This window comes from Fonsecaea nubica (assembly GCF_001646965.1).
Source record: "Fonsecaea nubica strain CBS 269.64 chromosome Unknown Scaff3, whole genome shotgun sequence".
NCBI classification, from domain to species: Eukaryota; Fungi; Ascomycota; class Eurotiomycetes; order Chaetothyriales; family Herpotrichiellaceae; genus Fonsecaea; species Fonsecaea nubica.
This window is the reverse complement of record NW_019173676.1, coordinates 585,759-602,924: the sequence shown is the minus strand read 5'-3', so window position 1 is coordinate 602,924 and position 17,166 is coordinate 585,759. Positions and strand designations below refer to the sequence as shown.

At 52.7% G+C, this 17,166-nt stretch overlaps 6 protein-coding genes across 6 annotated transcripts; 4 read left to right on the top strand and 2 right to left on the bottom strand.

Moving 5' to 3' along the window:
- Positions 1 to 814: 814 nt before the first annotated feature.
- On the bottom strand, positions 815 to 2,278 carry AYO20_00896 (hypothetical protein; the record flags this gene model as incomplete). Its single annotated transcript, XM_022639204.1, has 1 exon — positions 815 to 2,278. One exon carries the CDS (start codon positions 2,276 to 2,278, stop codon positions 815 to 817), a length of 1,464 nt encoding a protein of 487 aa, XP_022504995.1.
- A 549-nt stretch (positions 2,279 to 2,827) lies between these two features.
- Positions 2,828 to 7,740, top strand: AYO20_00895 (hypothetical protein; the record flags this gene model as incomplete). Its single annotated transcript, XM_022639203.1, has 7 exons — positions 2,828 to 2,830; positions 2,888 to 3,095; positions 3,152 to 3,228; positions 3,296 to 3,597; positions 3,650 to 4,840; positions 4,909 to 4,955; positions 5,984 to 7,740. The coding sequence occupies 7 exons, from the start codon at positions 2,828 to 2,830 to the stop codon at positions 7,738 to 7,740; spliced, it is 3,585 nt and encodes a 1,194-aa protein (XP_022504994.1).
- A 1,008-nt stretch (positions 7,741 to 8,748) lies between these two features.
- Positions 8,749 to 10,041, top strand: AYO20_00894 (hypothetical protein; the record flags this gene model as incomplete). Its single annotated transcript, XM_022639202.1, has 3 exons — positions 8,749 to 9,320; positions 9,385 to 9,950; positions 10,004 to 10,041. 3 exons carry the CDS (start codon positions 8,749 to 8,751, stop codon positions 10,039 to 10,041), a joined length of 1,176 nt encoding a protein of 391 aa, XP_022504993.1.
- Positions 10,042 to 10,254: 213 nt separating this feature from the next.
- AYO20_00893 (hypothetical protein) lies at positions 10,255 to 11,740 on the bottom strand (the record flags this gene model as incomplete). The annotated part of the gene is made up of 4 exons (XM_022639201.1): positions 10,255 to 11,064; positions 11,120 to 11,332; positions 11,436 to 11,497; positions 11,596 to 11,740. 4 exons carry the CDS (start codon positions 11,738 to 11,740, stop codon positions 10,255 to 10,257), a joined length of 1,230 nt encoding a protein of 409 aa, XP_022504992.1.
- A 1,330-nt stretch (positions 11,741 to 13,070) lies between these two features.
- AYO20_00892 (hypothetical protein) lies at positions 13,071 to 14,727 on the top strand (the record flags this gene model as incomplete). The annotated part of the gene is made up of 4 exons (XM_022639200.1): positions 13,071 to 13,215; positions 13,265 to 13,368; positions 13,428 to 13,499; positions 13,558 to 14,727. The coding sequence occupies 4 exons, from the start codon at positions 13,071 to 13,073 to the stop codon at positions 14,725 to 14,727; spliced, it is 1,491 nt and encodes a 496-aa protein (XP_022504991.1).
- An 811-nt stretch (positions 14,728 to 15,538) lies between these two features.
- AYO20_00891 (hypothetical protein) lies at positions 15,539 to 17,002 on the top strand (the record flags this gene model as incomplete). The annotated part of the gene is made up of 2 exons (XM_022639199.1): positions 15,539 to 15,828; positions 15,913 to 17,002. 2 exons carry the CDS (start codon positions 15,539 to 15,541, stop codon positions 17,000 to 17,002), a joined length of 1,380 nt encoding a protein of 459 aa, XP_022504990.1.
- Positions 17,003 to 17,166: the final 164 nt, after the last annotated feature.

Here is a 17,166-nt window from a genome sequence, read left to right as displayed (position 1 = left end):
ACCGTGGCCGTCAGGGGAAAAAAAAAACCTGACGTCTGGAATGGTAGAAGAGGCTGTAGTCGAGGCCACCATACCCATAGACCGGTAGGAAGATGCTTAAGACGTGTTGATATACATTGGATTGGGTCGGGGTATACCTTGCTGGGCGGGCGACTCCATCAACCCCGGATTTCCAAAAAGACCCGCCGGGCGGGATCTGGGATTCGAAGACAAACCCCGGATTCCCGCCATGACTCGATGGGCGAGAGACGCGTTTTCCGGACAGCTCACCAAAAGGCCACCGCGATTAAGTGCTTGCTTGGTAATTGCGACGTCGGTCATCGTACAAGTCCGCTGTGTGTAGAGATCCCGATGTCTAGCCAGGTATGCCGTTATACGTAAAGCTGAGGAGTTGCCAGTATGCGGGACAAAATCCCGGCCACGTGATTACACTGCTTGGTAAATCATCCCGGTGCTAGCTGGTGTAGCTCATGGACGGGTTCTCCCTCCTGCTTATCGTTCAAAAGCACTATACAGCGCTGTCCTCTGTCTGATCACCTCGCTGTGGTTATCCCGGAGAGGCACACAATTTCTTTGGTCTCGCCTGTCCAGTATAGAAGACTGATGTATTGTCTATAGGCCTAGTAAATGAGGTAGGTACACATGTCCACTGTGATACAATTTGACTAAATCCCTTCCGACCTGGCTTTCAACTATCTTTCACTGATACTAGCCCTTACAAGGCGACGGCTTAAAAGACAGTTCATACTCAAATGAAGTGGTATTCATACCTCGCGATGAAGAGACTTGATACATTCGGTTGTAAACCTCCAACTCACTCCTTCCAAGTCACCACTTTCGTGTAAACCCATTCCTCCAGACCTTCGCGGCCGTTGAACCTCCCAAAGCCACTGTGCTTGACGCCTCCGTGGGGCAAAGCGGCTTCGTCGTGAACACTCATGCTGTTGATATGCACTGCGCCGGTCTCTATCGCCTTTGCGATCCTCAACCCTCGCCTGAGGTCTTCAGTGTAGACCGCCGAGGACAGGCCATACATTGTGTCATTGGCGATCTGGAGCGCTTCCTCGTCGCTGCTCACGGTGAAAAGACTCACGGATGGGCCGAAGGACTCGGTGTAGTATATGTCCATGCCTGGCCTGACGTTGTCGATCACCACGGGCGCCATTTTGGCGACGTCATCACTGAATTGCTCATCGCCGTGGAGTACTCGGGCGCCTTTGGATATCGCATCGGCGATCATTTTCTTGTTCTTCTGCACGGGGAGTTTGCTGACCAAGTTCAGCGGCTCACCGTTGTACAGTTGCTCGATAGTCGTCTTGAGGATGTCTCTAAACGCGTCCACCACCTTCTCATGCACAATAATCCGTTCTGTTGCCATACAAGCCTGGCCGCCGTGGATGAAAGCCCCTTGGGCGCAGCCAAGTGCAGCTTTGTGAAGATCCGCGTCTTCGCAGACAATAGTTGGCGCCTTCCCTCCGAGTTCCATGAGCACCGGTTTGAGATGTTTGCCGGCCAGGGTCGCCACAATAGAACCAACTGCTGACGAGCCAGTGAAGTTCACCTTCTTTACATGTGGATGCGAAATTAACGTCCTTGTGATCTCCGAGGCATCTGAAGGCTGATGGATGATGGTATTGAGACATCCAGCGGGGAGTCCTGCTTCGTGGAACGCACTGGCAATTGCCCAGAAGATAGCTGGGGCGGCCTCGGGTCCTTTGAGGATCACCGTGTTCCCTGCTGCCAGAGGCATGACCAACGCGCGGACACCTAGGATGCAGGGGGCATTCCAGGGCGCAATTCCCAGCACCACACCATACGGAACTCGATAGACCAGTCCTTCCAATCCCTCTTCTTCAAGAGTAGGAACGAAGCCATTGACGGTTTGAATCAGCCCTGCCACACTTTTGCAACATTGAATCGCCAGTTCGTGGTCCTTGGCGAATGCTCTCGCGGTAGCTCCAGTCTCGTTGCTGGTATAGTGGAAGAGTTCGTCCTTGCGGCGCTCCAGCACAGCTACTGCACGGAGAATAATGTCTCTTCGCTCGTTGGGCTTCGTCTTGGACCACGTTGTGAATGCCTTCTGGCTCGATTCCACAGCAGCTTCTGCATCTGTTATCGAGGCAGTCGACGAATGCCAAAGTGTTTTGCCGGTGACAGGAGAGACGACCTCAAAAGTCCGCGAGGTCCTAACTTGGCGACCGTCAAGCCATAGAGGCACGGCGCTCGAGTGGTCCGCTTTGAACTGGGTGAAATCATCAGGTGTGCCTGCACTGCCCATGTTTGGTGATGTTCTCGGATGATTGATTGATCAGCAGATTGGTCTCCAAGTGCTCTTCAGCCTGGTAGAAATTTCCTTACTTCGCCAGTGTACAGGAGAAGAAAAACAATGTCACTCAGGGCTCAAGAAGTCATTGAAGGGGTTTTGTCTGATATTATCGAATACTTGTTGTGGAGCGTTTGCGGCTTCCTGGCTGCCAGAGTACCTGTTTCAAGCTGTCCGGGAGTGACATGACAGGTTGGAAGCTTCGACTTCCTGATTGAAACGCGGCTTTCGTGGAATATAGGTATTGTTTTGGAATCCCATGGTCTCGGTGTTGCGAACGGGAGATCGGGAAACTCGAAGATTGCCCGGGTCCACCCACAGCACCCTTTAGAGCCTCGTCCAGCGCATCTCACGAGGGTTTATTATGTCCTGAATTGTTATGGTTGCTGTCGTTGTTTCAATGTGAGCACTGATTCCATTTGCAGACGCCAGGAAACAATCCTGTAACGGAAAGCCAGCATCCATCCTACTCACCTCTAATCCTGCCAAAAGTCATCACTTACTATGGTACGTTCAGGCAGTCTCCTGTTCGTTGGAGACAATGTATTGACCAAAGTCTCTCAGGCTCAACAAATCGAAACCCCAGTCCTGATTGTGGGCGCAGGACCTGCCGGCCTCATTGCCGCACTCAGCCTCGCAAAACTTGGTATAGCCTGCACTTTGATGGAGAGAAATTTGGAAACAACTCGATTCCCCAAAATGAACATCACAAATTGCAGAACCATGGAAATGTTCAAACGACTTGGAATTGACGAAAAGCTCAGGGAGATAGGTAAGGCGCCCTTGGGCCCGGAGCCGACTGCTCTTACACGCTGTTGATCTCGATAGGGGTGGCAACCGAGTACTCGTTTGATTCACTCTTCAGCTCTGGTCTTTCGGAAGGTGGCGAGGTCATCACGAAATGGGTGCGTATCCTTGACCGAATGGGAACCGCCAGTTGATCAATGATAGTCAATGCCCTCTCCTGACCAGTGGCGTGAAAGCGTCAAACGACAGAACGACGGCACTCAACCCCGAGAACCCTATCAGCGCTGCTCGCAAGCCGTTTTCGAGAAGGCCTTTAAGCCATTGATCCAGGAGCAGTCGTTGGTAACTTCGTATTTCGGCCACAAATTTGAATCTCTCCAAGAAAAAGACGACTATGTCTTGTCACGGTTCTCGGTACTTGGATTGTCCGACGAGGTTGTGGTCAAGAGCAAGTATGTGATAGGTTGCGATGGTGCTGGCAGCCGCGTAAGGCAAAGCATCGGCGGGAGTCTTGTTGGAGGTCCAATGTGAGTATCTCAACTCGTTTGCTTCAACCGAATACTAACACGGAGTCTCCAGCTCCGCGGCATTCTACCTTGTGCACTTCAGATCCACCGACCTGGCACGGCTTCGAAAATGTGGGCAATACTGGCACATCTTTTTCACCAGTGGAGCGGCAGTGATCGCCCAAAACGAGGTTGACACTTGGACCGTCCACAAACCCATTGGGTTGGACGTTGACCACACCAAGTTGGATCCGTACGAGACCATCGCCGAGGTTCTGGGTGGCTCGACTGGCACTCCTTATCCCATCAAGGTGGATGAAATCCTGGTCACAAGCTCCTGGCGTCCAAATATCTGCATCGCTGACAGGTACCGCTCCGCTTGTGGAAGAATATTCTTGAGCGGTGACTCGGCACATCAGAATATCCCGACTGGTGGCTATGGGTACAACACTGCAGTGGGAGACAGCGTCGATCTCGCATGGAAACTTGCCGCTGTGTTGTCTGGATGGGGAGGGAAGTATCTTCTTGACTCGTATGAGATCGAGCGGCGTCCTGTCGCTGTGCGCAATATCGAGTGCTCGGGGTTACATCGTCAAACCCACGCCACCTACGTGGAGTGGGTGAGGCAGGCCGGTCCACAGACGTTGTTCATACAGACAGATCAAGGGCAGGAGCTCCGTCGACGCATACGCGACCATTTACAGCAGAATGATGGGGAGAACAAGTTCTTCGGGATTGAGATGGGTTACCGGTATAATCACTCACCTGTCGTGGTGCCCGACAATGAAGTGGATGAACCGGTCTGGACGGCTGAAGATTACATTCCTTCGACTTGGCCAGGAGCACGACCTCCGCATGTTTTCCTCGCTGACAATGAGACAAGCATCTTCGACCTGTTCGGACCCGGGTTCTCGTTGGTGGATTTTACTCCCGACAGGAAATTCATCGATGCGTTCGAAAAGGAGGCAATCTCGCAGAACATTCCCGTGCGTATGATCCATCTCCCCGACGATAAGCATGCCCGCGATGTATGGGAGCGGGATGCTGTTCTTGTTCGACCCGACGACATGGTCGCCTGGCGCGCCAATGTCGATGGACTTGTACCCACGAACGTCGCTGCAATCCTCCGAATTTCGGCGGGCAGGGAGGTATCGCTGGAGCTTGGGACGGCCGAGGCATTCCAGAAGGAACAGACGGCCTTTGTAAACAAGTCTGGGTTTACGGCGACCATTGGAAATGTCAAGCAGGACAAGATTGAGAAGATGTCCGTGTGGCAAGTAGCTGTTTAGTCCTGCTAATCATAGTGTAATTGGGAGAGCTATGTTGTTTCAGGTCTTCCAGGGCTGACGTGGTGATGGCGACCGTTCTAGCCGAGATTCGTCGGTTCATAACCTAAGTTTTTTGTCAGTATTGCAGGACTCTCGTGCGATAGAATGTGGCGGTGTAATTCACCTGTATGAGGAGGTTAGACATAGATATCATCTCAACGTCGACAATTTGCTCTTGAACCAAGAAAGAAGGCGTCATTTAGAGGCGTGGCATAGATCAAGCACCATGATAGCAGACATGCTATGATGATTGACCAATAGTTGCATAGTGTGAGGGATCCGATGTGTTGACACGACTGGAGTTGGTTACAAGGGACGAAACAAACTCATGCCGGCATTTTGGCTGCGGCCGCGATTTGCCGTGTCGAGGCTGCGCGGCGTTGAACTTCGCCTGCCACGTGTCTCACTTCCAATCCAACTTCGATCTCCAAGCAGGTCCGCGTCTTCAAACCTGATCACAAATCAAATGCCTTCATCTCTTTGGTCAAACGGTGCTACGCTGTCCTAAGAACCTGTTTTGAATGTCCCTTACTCGGTCCACGGCCCCAGGGTATTCGGTGCATCAGTCGCTGTCATACCTGGAGGTCTCCTCTGACCATCAGCCACCCCTGCCTTAGCGAGGACTACGTTTCTCGTCATGTCCAATCGGATTGCCCTTAGTGGACAAGCACGGCCTCCTGCCGCACCCCAGACTAGACCATGTCGACCGTTCCCCAGCTCTGGGGAGCCAAAGTCTACTCGGTATTAGACTCATCTCTCCGTCTCGCCCGCATCTTTCCAGACACTTGATCAGTCCTCTGGATTTTGAAGGAGGACACTACAAACGAGGACTCATTGTCCGTTCGAAATGGATCAACCAGTCCCAGCCCAAGATGTTGCGTCCGCACAAGCAGGAAAAATGATCCGGGCTTGTGAAGGATGTAACAGGAAAAAGAATCGGTGTGATCGCCGGAAGCCCATGTGTGGGCTTTGCCAGCGCACTGGCGCCCTCTGTGTATATCCATTGAAAAGAAAACAGCCAACGCCGAGGGTTCGAAAGACTGAGCGACTCCCTTCGAGTCTCTCGAAACGCTTAACAGTTCATGATCTGCTCAGTCTCCTCGACCCGGAGCTACGCCACAAGCTTCTGCCAACTTTGGAAATAGACGTGTTGTCTCTGTCGAATGGGATTGATCAAACTGCAACCGTTTCACCGAGCACTGCGCCGCGTCGTGAATGCACATCGAGATCAGGACTCACAGCGACCCCTGCGCCAGACCTTGACCCGGAGGCAGCTGGATATCAGGCATACTCCGTGCCACGAGAAACACCGAATGCGGATCTTGATACCTGTACACAAGAGCTCTATCTCCCCGAGATGGATTTGTCCTCATTGGCGCAAACGTCTACCACGCCCAAACCCAGTGATCAACACTTCACCAATGCCGGTTTCCCAGACGTCGAGAAATTACCATCTGCTGGTGACCAAGTCAAGTTAGTGGATGTATATTTCTCCCATGTGCAAGCATGGCTACCGCTCCTTCACCGTCCACGGTTCTATGCACGGTACGTTGCGCCGTCCCTCGCTCAAGGAAAGTCTCTTCAACTTGACACACTGCCCTTGGAGGAACAATTGCTGTTCATGGGTATCTTTGCACTCGCCGCAAGGTACGTTGATACGGCCCCCTTTGTCCATACTCCCCCGCCCCAGCGTGGAGACCGCTTTTTCGTCGACGCGCATCGGGTTTACGAAAAGCTGCGGCAATCTGGAGCTCCGCCTAGCATCATCCTCCTGCAAGGATCTATACTCCTGGCATTTTATTGCTTTACCTCCGGTCCAATGGGATTGACTTGGGGGCTTGTGTCTCGTTGTGTGGAGCTCTCATACGAGTTGGATCTAAACTCCATCGATGATGACCCGGACGATCCGTCTGACTCCAGCCCAGAAGAATGGGTCACCAAAGAGGGGTTTCGGCGCGTCTGGTGGCTCGTTTGGGAGCTTGATACCTTCAACTCAACAACCTCACGGCGACCATGTATGATCAACAAGAGACGTGTAACGGTACATCTGCCATGTTCAGATGAAGCCTGGTACGCGGGTACACCTATTCCTTCTGCCAAGTTAATACCCGAAGCAAAGGACGCATGGAAGAGCCTTGAGAATTGCGCCAACCAAGATGAAAGAGCATGGTACTTGGTGGTAAAGTACCTGTCGTCGATAGCACACGACCTGGCCCAACTGCCCGCAGGGGTGCTCTTGGAACAGAAACAGGAATTGGGACTGTCTCTCTGTTGCCTCCGACTTGCCCTTCCTCCCATATTTCATTTGAGGAGTAAACCATTTTCATTCGACAACACCAATTTTGCTCGTGGGAATTGGATCATTGCCTTGCATCTCATCCTTGCCGGCACGAAATTGACGATGTCGACAATCATCGAAGAGGGATCCCCAGGTAATAGCAAAGAGGTAACCTCATCCGGCGCTTCAGCATCCAAGGCGCGACTTGACGACATTACATTGATAGTCAGCAATTGGCCTCCAGACTTTATTGCTGTGGCGCATCCCTTTATCGCTTGCACGATGATGCCAGTATATTCGCCATCGAATTCGACGAAGGCAACAAATCCTTCCTCTCTCCCCCACGACCTCTCTAGATTAGTTCTGACCCACTATGGCCGAGTATGGAAACTTGGAAGTGTCCTTGAGAACGTGAGGGACATGCTTCAACGGCCGGAGAAGCTGTCAGAAAACGAAGTTGAGCTTGCACGCCGTTTCGCAGCCGTCTTCCCTCGCAAAACCACCAAGAGGACGTACAGACTCATCAAAGATCTTCGAGGGCTCTTTATCGTGCTGTGAACCTCCACCCGAAAGCAGCATTCGGGGGCACAGTGTACCTCCTGAGATTGACCAGCAGAGTTCTGATTCAAACCCTGAAGACACCGGCGAGACGATACAGAATCCATCTTCCATGTGTACGGCTGATGGTGAGGACTTCAATATCTTTACACTCGACTCATCAATTGCAGAGAGGGACTGGCAGGCCGAGCTTGACTATTTTAGTGCACCACTCGATCCGTTCGTAAGCGACCCGATCACTCTGGTGTGAGAGTCTACTGCCCAAGCCTGAACCTCGTTGTCTCGGAGCCCCATCAGAGTTGGCTCAGCCATGAAGACAAAGTCTTGTAAATGATAGGTATAGCAAACTACGTGGAGCATTCCTCTCGATATCCCAGACCTCTAAAGCCCTTAAGCGAGAGGCTGGTGTGTCGGACTGAGCAAAACCTGATCCTCAAACTGATGCAAAGACGGGCCAGGCCCGAGATGGTCTGACCTGGCCTCGCATAAACCCGTCCAGTAATGCGCATGCCCAGGCGGCGACTATACCTGAAGGAGCATTTCCCTGCAACAACATCTCCAGAACAGAGATCAATCTTCTCGGAACACAGTGGGGTTTTATAGTGGGGATAAAAATCAGGAAGGGCATCAGTCATTGTTGTCTCCGGTCAGCATGCGGCTTCGACTAGAGACGCAGTTTGTCCTCGGCGATTGTGTCCCGGGAGCCGGAGATCTCGAACTCCGGCCCCGAATCCATGTGCTTAGCAACCCATCCGGATCCGCACTCAAAACACCATCACCGTTGATAACCGCAGACGACGCATGTACCCCCAGTCTTTCGGGGAGACTTGTGAGAGACCGAGAGGACCCCTCGATGCAAGCTTTCATCCGCGGTGTCATGGCGTTTTGGAAAGCTGGGGTAGATTGTCTCATGCGGAATGGAGGACATGCTTATACTCGGTACAAATCCCCATGTCACAGCACTGCGTGAAGCATTTTGCTCAGAACTAGCTATACCACTGGAGAACCATGTCGCAGGGTTGCAGATCGTTGCGAATAGCAGCTTCGCGGTCACGCGCGGCTGTCCGTTCATATGCTTCCCTCGCGACCCCTGCGACGCGGAAGTTGAACGTGCCCATCGACTTTGGCAAGACTCCTCTTCTGCACCATTCCTCAAAGACGATTCCACAGACGCCTGAGCTACCACAAGGCGGCTCTACAACACGTCTAAATCTCTGTCAGGCGGTCAACGAGGGGCTCAGAACTGCTTTGAGGGAAGACAACAAAGTGCTCTGTTTTGGCGAGGATGTCGCGTTCGGTGGTGTCTTTCGGTGCACGGTGAATCTGCAGTCTGAGTTTGGGCCGGACAGAGTCTTCAATACACCCATTACCGAACAGGGGATTGTGGGCGCTGCGATTGGGATGGCTGCTGAGGGTGCGAAACCGGTGGTCGAGATTCAGTTTGCGGATTACGTCTTTCCAGCCTTTGACCAGATCGTGAATGAGGCTTCAAAATTTCGATATCGGGAGGGTTCGACTGGTGCCAACTTGGCGGGCATGGTGATCAGAATGCCCTGTGGTGGTGTGGGACATGGTGCTTTGTGAGTCTTGCCTGTCGAGGTTTGACCTTTCGTGCGAAAACATGCTAACTCTTTCCACCATTAGATATCACACTCAATCCCCCGAGTCACTCTTTTGCCACGTACCAGGTTTCAAAGTCGTCGTTCCGCGTTCACCCTCTCAAGCGAAAGGCCTTCTTCTCTCGGCTATCCTCGAGTCTCAAGATCCGGTGATTTTCATGGAACCAAAGATTCTGTACCGCGCCGCAGTCGAGGAAGTTCCGGATGAACTCTATACACTTCCTCTGTGTAAAGCTGAGGTGCTGAAGCCCGGTGCTGACCTGACAATCATCTCTTATGGGCGTCCACTGTACAACTGTCTAGCAGCCATTGAGGCGGCGGAGAAGACTGCACCGGGGACGAGTATTGAGCTGATTGATCTCCGGACGATATATCCTTGGGACCGAGAGACTATCCTGAACAGCGTGCGAAAGACGGGGCGTGCCATTGTCGTCCACGAGAGCATGGTGAATTATGGCGTTGGCTCGGAAATCGCTGCAACGATTCAGGAGCAGGCACTCTTATCTCTTGAGGCGCCGGTGAAACGACTCGGTGGTTTTACGACACATACGGGATTGGCGTGGGAGAAGTTCATTTTCCCAGATATCACGAGTGAGTTTGCTGTTCCAACGTCTGTCTGTGATTTTGGTTTCTGACATCAACAGGGATATATGATGGCATCCTGGAGGTCTTGGAGTATTGAGCGGGTGTAGTAGATTGTATTGTATTGGTTGAGAGAGTATCAGGATTGAACAAAAAGACACAATGGATCTCTGGCATAGCAGCACCGGGTTGTGTACAGGTTTCTGGCGTTTGTCATGTCTATTCATTCGCAACCTTTAATTTATTTTATTACACTACATGCAGCCCTTAACCTTTTGACCTTGTGACCGACCTTGTAACTTGAAGACATTAACTACAGCCCTTTCAGACCACCTTCATAGTCGTCGGCGTCATACTCCTCGGGGTATTTCTCCATCAGACGCCTGAGCTCGCGTCTCTGCGCCTCCTGCTCCTCGGAATACTCTGCGTAGACGTCGTCAAAGACGGAGCTTAAGGGTGGCTTCTTCTCCCTCTCGGCGGCCTTGAGCTCAGTCAGGATGTCGCGGCGGATCTGCGTCCGGGTCTGCTTGTCCAGCTCGTCGCTCCACAGGCCCTTGTTCTCGAGCCACTTCTTCAGGCGGGCGATCGGGTTGTCGCGCGTCTTCCACGGGTCCACCTCGGCCTGGGAGCGGTACGCGAAGCTGTCGTCGCTGGTGCTGTGGTGCGAGATCCGGTAGCTCATCATCTCGAGGAGGACGGGGCGGCCGCCGTCACGCAGGGCGCGGCGTCGCGCCTCCTTCGTCGCTTCGTACACGGCGAAGATGTCCGTGCCGTCGACGCGGAGAGTCTCGATCCCGTATCCGATCCCGCGGCTTGCGATCCCGTCGCCGCGGTACTGCTCCGTCGTCGGCGTCGAGATGGCGAACCCGTTGTTCCGGCAGATGAAGATGACGGGCGCCTCGCGCACCGCCGCCATGTTGAGCGCCCCGTGGAAGTCGCCCTCGCTGGCCGCACCGTCGCCAAAGTACGCCACAGCCACCCGGGGCGATTGGGTGCCGCTCTCGCGATCCGCCAGTTTCAAGGCGTACCCAGCGCCCATGGCGTGGGGGATCTGAGTCCCGAGCGTCGACGCGACAGCATGCTGGATTGTATCTCTCGAATCAGCCCTTGTGCCCATAACTTGCTAGCGCCACTATCTTTCATGTTCATCGCTGGAAAACCCTCAGGGTAAAACTCACCACTCCAGTCTTCAACCTCCCGCTATAATGGCAGGGCATGTTCCGCCCCTTTCCCGGGTCGTTCTTGTTGTGCAGCAACTGGCTCATAAAGTCCTTGAGCGTGTACCCGCGCTGTTTGAACACGCCCGTCTCGCGATACTGGCAGGTGATAATGTCGTCGGGGCCGAGCGCCGCCGCGGAACCGACCATGATGCCTTCTTCGCCGGCTGAGACCTGTAGAGTGCAAGCAAGAGGGTAAGTAAGTATATATGTATCTCTTCTCTGACGCCACCTGGGTAGCTAGCTGGGAGAAGTCGTTTGGATGGAATTTTCGTACCATGTAGAAACTCAGACGGCCCTGTCTTTGCGCTTCGGACATGATCGTGTCCAAGATGTTGACTGTATCTCCATCATCAGCATCATCATCACATCGTCATCATAGTGTCGCGCCAGCTCGAATCTGGATCTCCAACACAGGGGTGGGGAGGAATTCTCACCAGTCAACATATTCTTATACCACTCCAGAACCTGCTCGTCCGCCACGTCGGGAGGCGCGCGATTCTCGTCCTGCACCTTCCCCTCGGCGTTCATGACGCGGTACGTCGCGATGGGCGGCAACGACTGCGGCACCAGAAAGTCCATCTTGGTGCTGAGCGGACTGCCCGTCGCGCCTGGGAAGCGGGGCCTGTAGACGACGGGATCGAGCTGCCGTCAGTATTTGACTACCACAGAGAGGACGTGTTCTCCTAAAGAATGTCTCTTCCCGAATGCGTGCGCGGATGGACATGGGTATGGGAATGGGGATACTGACGAGGTCGAAATCTCTCCCAGCGTGACTGTTGAGTTCCATCTCGCAATGACGCGTCGAGTGGTCGTCGACGGCGACGCGATAGCCCTTCGCCCTGTACTTCGAAGCCACATTTTTGTTGTGGTTACGTTGTGTTCGAGTGTATGGGACGGGGGAGGTTCTACGGATTCTTTCCCTCAAAATCCCCAGCCTGGGATGAAATGGAGTGAGACGAAGTCAAGTATCACCTTTGCTAACTATCCAAATAGGTGACGCTACTGCCACTACCAGAAAGGCTACTTCTCATCCTCATCTACTTACTTCTTACAAGATGATCTGCCGAAGTAAACACAGAACCCAGCTCGAAGCGGGACCAAATGAATTGGAGCGAGCGAGCGGTTATCAACGGCAACGAGGACCTGCATTAGCTACAAACACCCTTGTCACTTGCATACACGAGTACGAGTAATCAATCAGTCAGGTTCGGAGAGTGCCTGTGAAGGGAGGTCAGATACTGGGGAAGCCCGCAGTATGATTACCCTTTTCGATCGGATCGGTGAAGTGAGCCGTACAATTGCCGAGTCGGGAAATGAATGATTGGTTCACGCAAGTGGGGATTTTCGGAGCACTGAGAGATCCTATTGGTGCGGAGGAACGAGTGACTCCGGGTTCCCCTTAACTCGTATTATCCGGAGGAGTAAGACACACCACACATGCCACGATACGAGTGATGAAGTACCGACACGGGGGAAATGTAAAGGAAAAACCCCATTAGCGGATCACACTCGACCTCTCAAGCCAATCAGCTATCGAGTATCGACATGGACAATTAGATAAGCCGGTAACAGTCTCGTTGGGGAGTATTACATATCTCGGGCCGAAGGTGACCTTCTCACCCTGAATGAGTTCCCCGTACACCGAGCGAACTCATTTTCAGGGACTTGCTTGTCATCGTGGATAGCTGCTAGACTTGGATTTAGCAGACACAAGCGAAATGCAAGAGGGAACAATGGGGCCGCAAGCAACCGCGGAGAACCGCCAGGCCCATCGTCCATTGTCTGCGGAATCAGTAATGGCATGGATATTGGTGGAGCCAAAAAGCTGATAATACGATTGCGATACAGATCACCAAACCATCAACTCACCTTGGGTGCTTTTTTCTTTCTCGAGGATATTCCAGATAGGATGAACGGCGTGCTGGTTAGAGGACTTGTGCGTCAAAGTCAACGGCTGGCTGGGGCAGCAGCGCACTGTCCAAACCGACAGTCCTTCCACTCTTCACCGTCATGGCGTGTCGTCAGGCCATATCTCCTCGCAGACATAGGCGAAGGTAAGAACCCACACGAACATTTCCTCAAACGGTGTGATAACAAAGATAGGAATCACGGAGTGTCAAATCATCAATTGGTCGGTCAAACCAGGAGACCATGTTGCACAGTTCGATCCCATATGTGAAGTACAGTCGGACAAGGCAACTGTAGAGGTGTGTGCTTGTGACGATCTTGTCCTTCGGTGCGTCAGCCAGAATACTCACAGGGACAGATTACCTCGCGGTTTGATGGCGTGGTCAAGGCTCTCCATTATGAACAGGATGAAGTTGCCATCGTCGGCAAGGTGTGTTGTGACTGCTTGCGAAGACCCGAGGCTTTGTTATGCTAACCTGACGTGAAAGCCGCTTTTGGATATGGATATTGCGGACGAAGTAGCTGGGGATTCGGTCCTCGCTGAGGTCCCTGTCGAACAAGAATCGTCGGACATTGAACAGGAGCCAGGGAAGGGAATCATGACAGGCCAAATTGAACAGCCGCCATCGCCACTTGAGTCACACTCAGACGCACAGGCCCCATCGCGGATCTCGCTCGAACCTGCCACAGGACAGAACACTCCCTCCAGAGCTCCCGCACTTCTGACTCCGGCTGTGCGACATCTGCTCAAACAGGCAGGAATCGACGTGAACGATGTTGAAGGAACTGGTAGAGATGGACGCATCACAAAAGACGACGTCCAACGCTACATTCAGTCGCAGTCGATCTCTGGTCGATCTCAACCCACACCTCCTGTTGTTGCTCCGCCGTTGAAAAAGGCAGCAGAAGACAAGGTGGTCCCGTTCACCCCGACAGAGAAACACATGTTCAAAGTCATGACGCAGTCTCTCACAATCCCTCACTTCCTCTATACCCACAGTGTCGATGTCACATCAATCAACCTTCTCCGCCGGAAATTCAACACGACCTCGACGCTCTCATCCACACTTTTACCACCAGACGTTCCTGTTTCGAAGCTCACAGTCCTTCCATTCATCTTGAAGGCATTGTCGCAGGCCTTTTCACGGTTCCCCAAGCTCAACGCCCATCTTGACACAGCCACCAACCCATCGAATCCTCAACTAATTCTCAGATCCTCTCACAATTTCGGGATTGCCGTGGATACACCGCACGGCCTCCTAGTTCCCGTGGTCAAAAATGTCCAGAATCACTCCATCATCTCACTGGCTGCGGAAATCAAGCGATTGAGCGATCTCGCACAAGCCGGACGTCTTGCACCCGAAGACTTCAAGGATGCCACGTTCACCATCAGCAATATCGGGAGTATCGGTGGGAGCGCCGTGGCACCTGTGATTGTTGCACCCATGGTAGGAATTCTGGGTGTTGGCAGAGCTCAAGGTGTTCCAGTCTTCACAACAGACAAGCATGGTGGTGAACACATTATCAAGCAGGAACAGGTGGTGCTGAGTTGGAGTGCTGACCACCGGGTTCTTGATGGCGCAACTGTCGCCAAAGCCGCCGAGGTCGTGGGCACGTTGATACAAAATGCTGAGAGTCTGGGGCTGGCATTGCAATGAGGAAGGCCTGGTATACTAAACACGATATTGTAAAGCACGCCATCCACGATCGCATAGATAGCCCTACTGGCGGACTAATTGCTCGGATATTTCTATTCGGCTGTTTGATTGGAGGACACGGATACTCTGCCTGTTGCCTCTTTCAAGGATATTTGTGTCTATTTGAGAGGGTTTCATCGTGTTCTAGATCTCCAGCACCAAAGGAAGGTATGGGCGCCTATTGCTATTAACCATCTGAGTACAGAATGCACCTACTATACCAGTGGCGTTTGGCTCTGCTGGATAACTCCAAGAGGGCAAAGTGGACGAGTAGGGACGCTTGGTGTCGAGGGAGGATTGATTCGGATGACAATGGTCGCTTAGCGACGTCCGCCGCATGGACTTCAAGTCTAAATACCGAGTCTTGAAATTAATAGAGTTTGTTTGTTGGGGAAGCAAAACAGACAAATATGCCTGAAGCCCCGGGGATCGCAAGAGACATGGCCAATTGTCCACAATCAACATGGGTTTGCCTCGGCCAATGACTTCAATCCCATCAATCTGTAGTAAAGTGATGCAGTTAGCTATTCTTGTAACCCAACACCGGCAGGACGAGAATGAGCAGTGGTGGTGGTGGGTTGTTCTCTTCGTTCTCAGTCAGAACCCCACATGATCAATTGGAGATATTGGAGTAACGTCCTCTCACAATCCCCATATCTTGGAGTAATTAATGAGCAGGAAGATTCGAACCGCGGGTAGATGCGTCCAAAAGAGAGAGACACTTCACTTTGGTATCGAGCAAGAGGTCTGATCAAGCTGCAAATACCAGAAAATGGCCACCAACGGCGAAGCAAAACATCCAGCAAGCCTTACTCGTCTCGCAGTAAGACGGATTCGCCGAATTGCCACGGAAGAACTGTCGCAGGAGCTGTATGACAAGGCAACTTTCTGCATCATCGATTGGTTTGGTGCCGTACACACTGGCTTGTTGCTGCCATGGAAAGATGCGCTGCTAAAGTATGCGAAACTGAATCGTGGGAGCGCAGAAGCATATGCATGGGGCATCGGTGGAGACGTCTCGACTGAGACCGCGGCCTTTGTTAATGCAACTTTAGCCCATAGGTGAGTCTGTCGAACGTGATCCTGGACCAGGCTCTGCTTGCTTTGAACGATTGTTAGATCGGGATAAATACTGACAAACTAAAGTGCAATCCGAGATGACATGCATCTTGAGGCCTGCTCACATATCGGCTCGATGGTAATTTCAGCAACTCTAGCCCTAGCCCAGCGTGATAAATGGTCTGGAGAGCAGCTACTGAGGGCCGTCATTGCTGGTTATGAGATGGCCGCACTTCTTGGAACAGCGATCCGTCGTGGAGGGACTTTCAATGCGCACCTTCGTCCCAGTGGCCTCATTGGCGCCTTTGGAGCCGCAGCAGCGGCAATCGCAGCGGAAGGCGTGGACGAAACCATCGCCGTAAATGCGCTCGGCTTTGCTCTCAGTATGGCTGCTGGTACCAACGAATGGGCCTGGAGTGGAGGTACCGAGATCTTCGTGGAAATGGGCGTGGCTAGCCGCTCTGGCATTGCAAGCTTCGATCTGGCCAATGCTGGCTTCGAAAGTAGCGAAACCGCTCTTGAAGGCAAAGATGGCTTCTTCAACGCAGTCGGATCTGGTGCTGCTGGAGGGAAGGATTTCAAAGATTGGCTAGAGAAATCCCCGCTCGGCCAAGGCATCCTGGACGTGCGTTTCAAACCAGTGGCCGGATGCAACTATGCCCAATCGACTTCTGCCGTGGCAGTTCGGATTTTCCAAAAGCATAAGCTAGGTGAGATTGACCGCATCAAAATCACCGCCACCTCGCAAGCAGTCAAGTATCCAGGATGTAACAACGCCGGACCATTGAACACCATCCAAAACACCAAGATGAGCATCCAGTTCGGAGTATGCGCCGCGCTCACTTTTGGGAAATTGGACGAGGATATCTTCAAGCTGGCCGACGACAAGCGAGTCAACAACCTCATAGCAAAATGTGAGCTTAGCTCGAGCCCCGAGTTTGACAAGGCGTATGAGCGAGGTCTTCAGCCGGCAATGGTGGAGGTCACGCTGGTGGATGGTACAGTACTTCGAGAGAGTGTAGAGGACGTACCATGGCTGACCGAGAGCGACGTTGAAACTCGTTCCATTTCAGAGCAAGAACGAGACATTTCGAAGGATGCAGCAAAGGTTGTCGAGGCGTGCAAGGGATTGCGAGGTCTTCCCCAGTGCAATGCGCTTCTTGTGAAGCACAGTTAACTGGTGATTGGGAGTTGACTTGACCACGCATACGCTGGCTCGATTTAGCCTGAGTACTCAAGAGTCGACTCCAGGAGTGTGTAACCAACCAGCCAAAAGGAGTCATAAGATATCAACACCATGTTGCGCAAATTGCCCTTTCGAAAGTGCGTGCGAGGCGCATG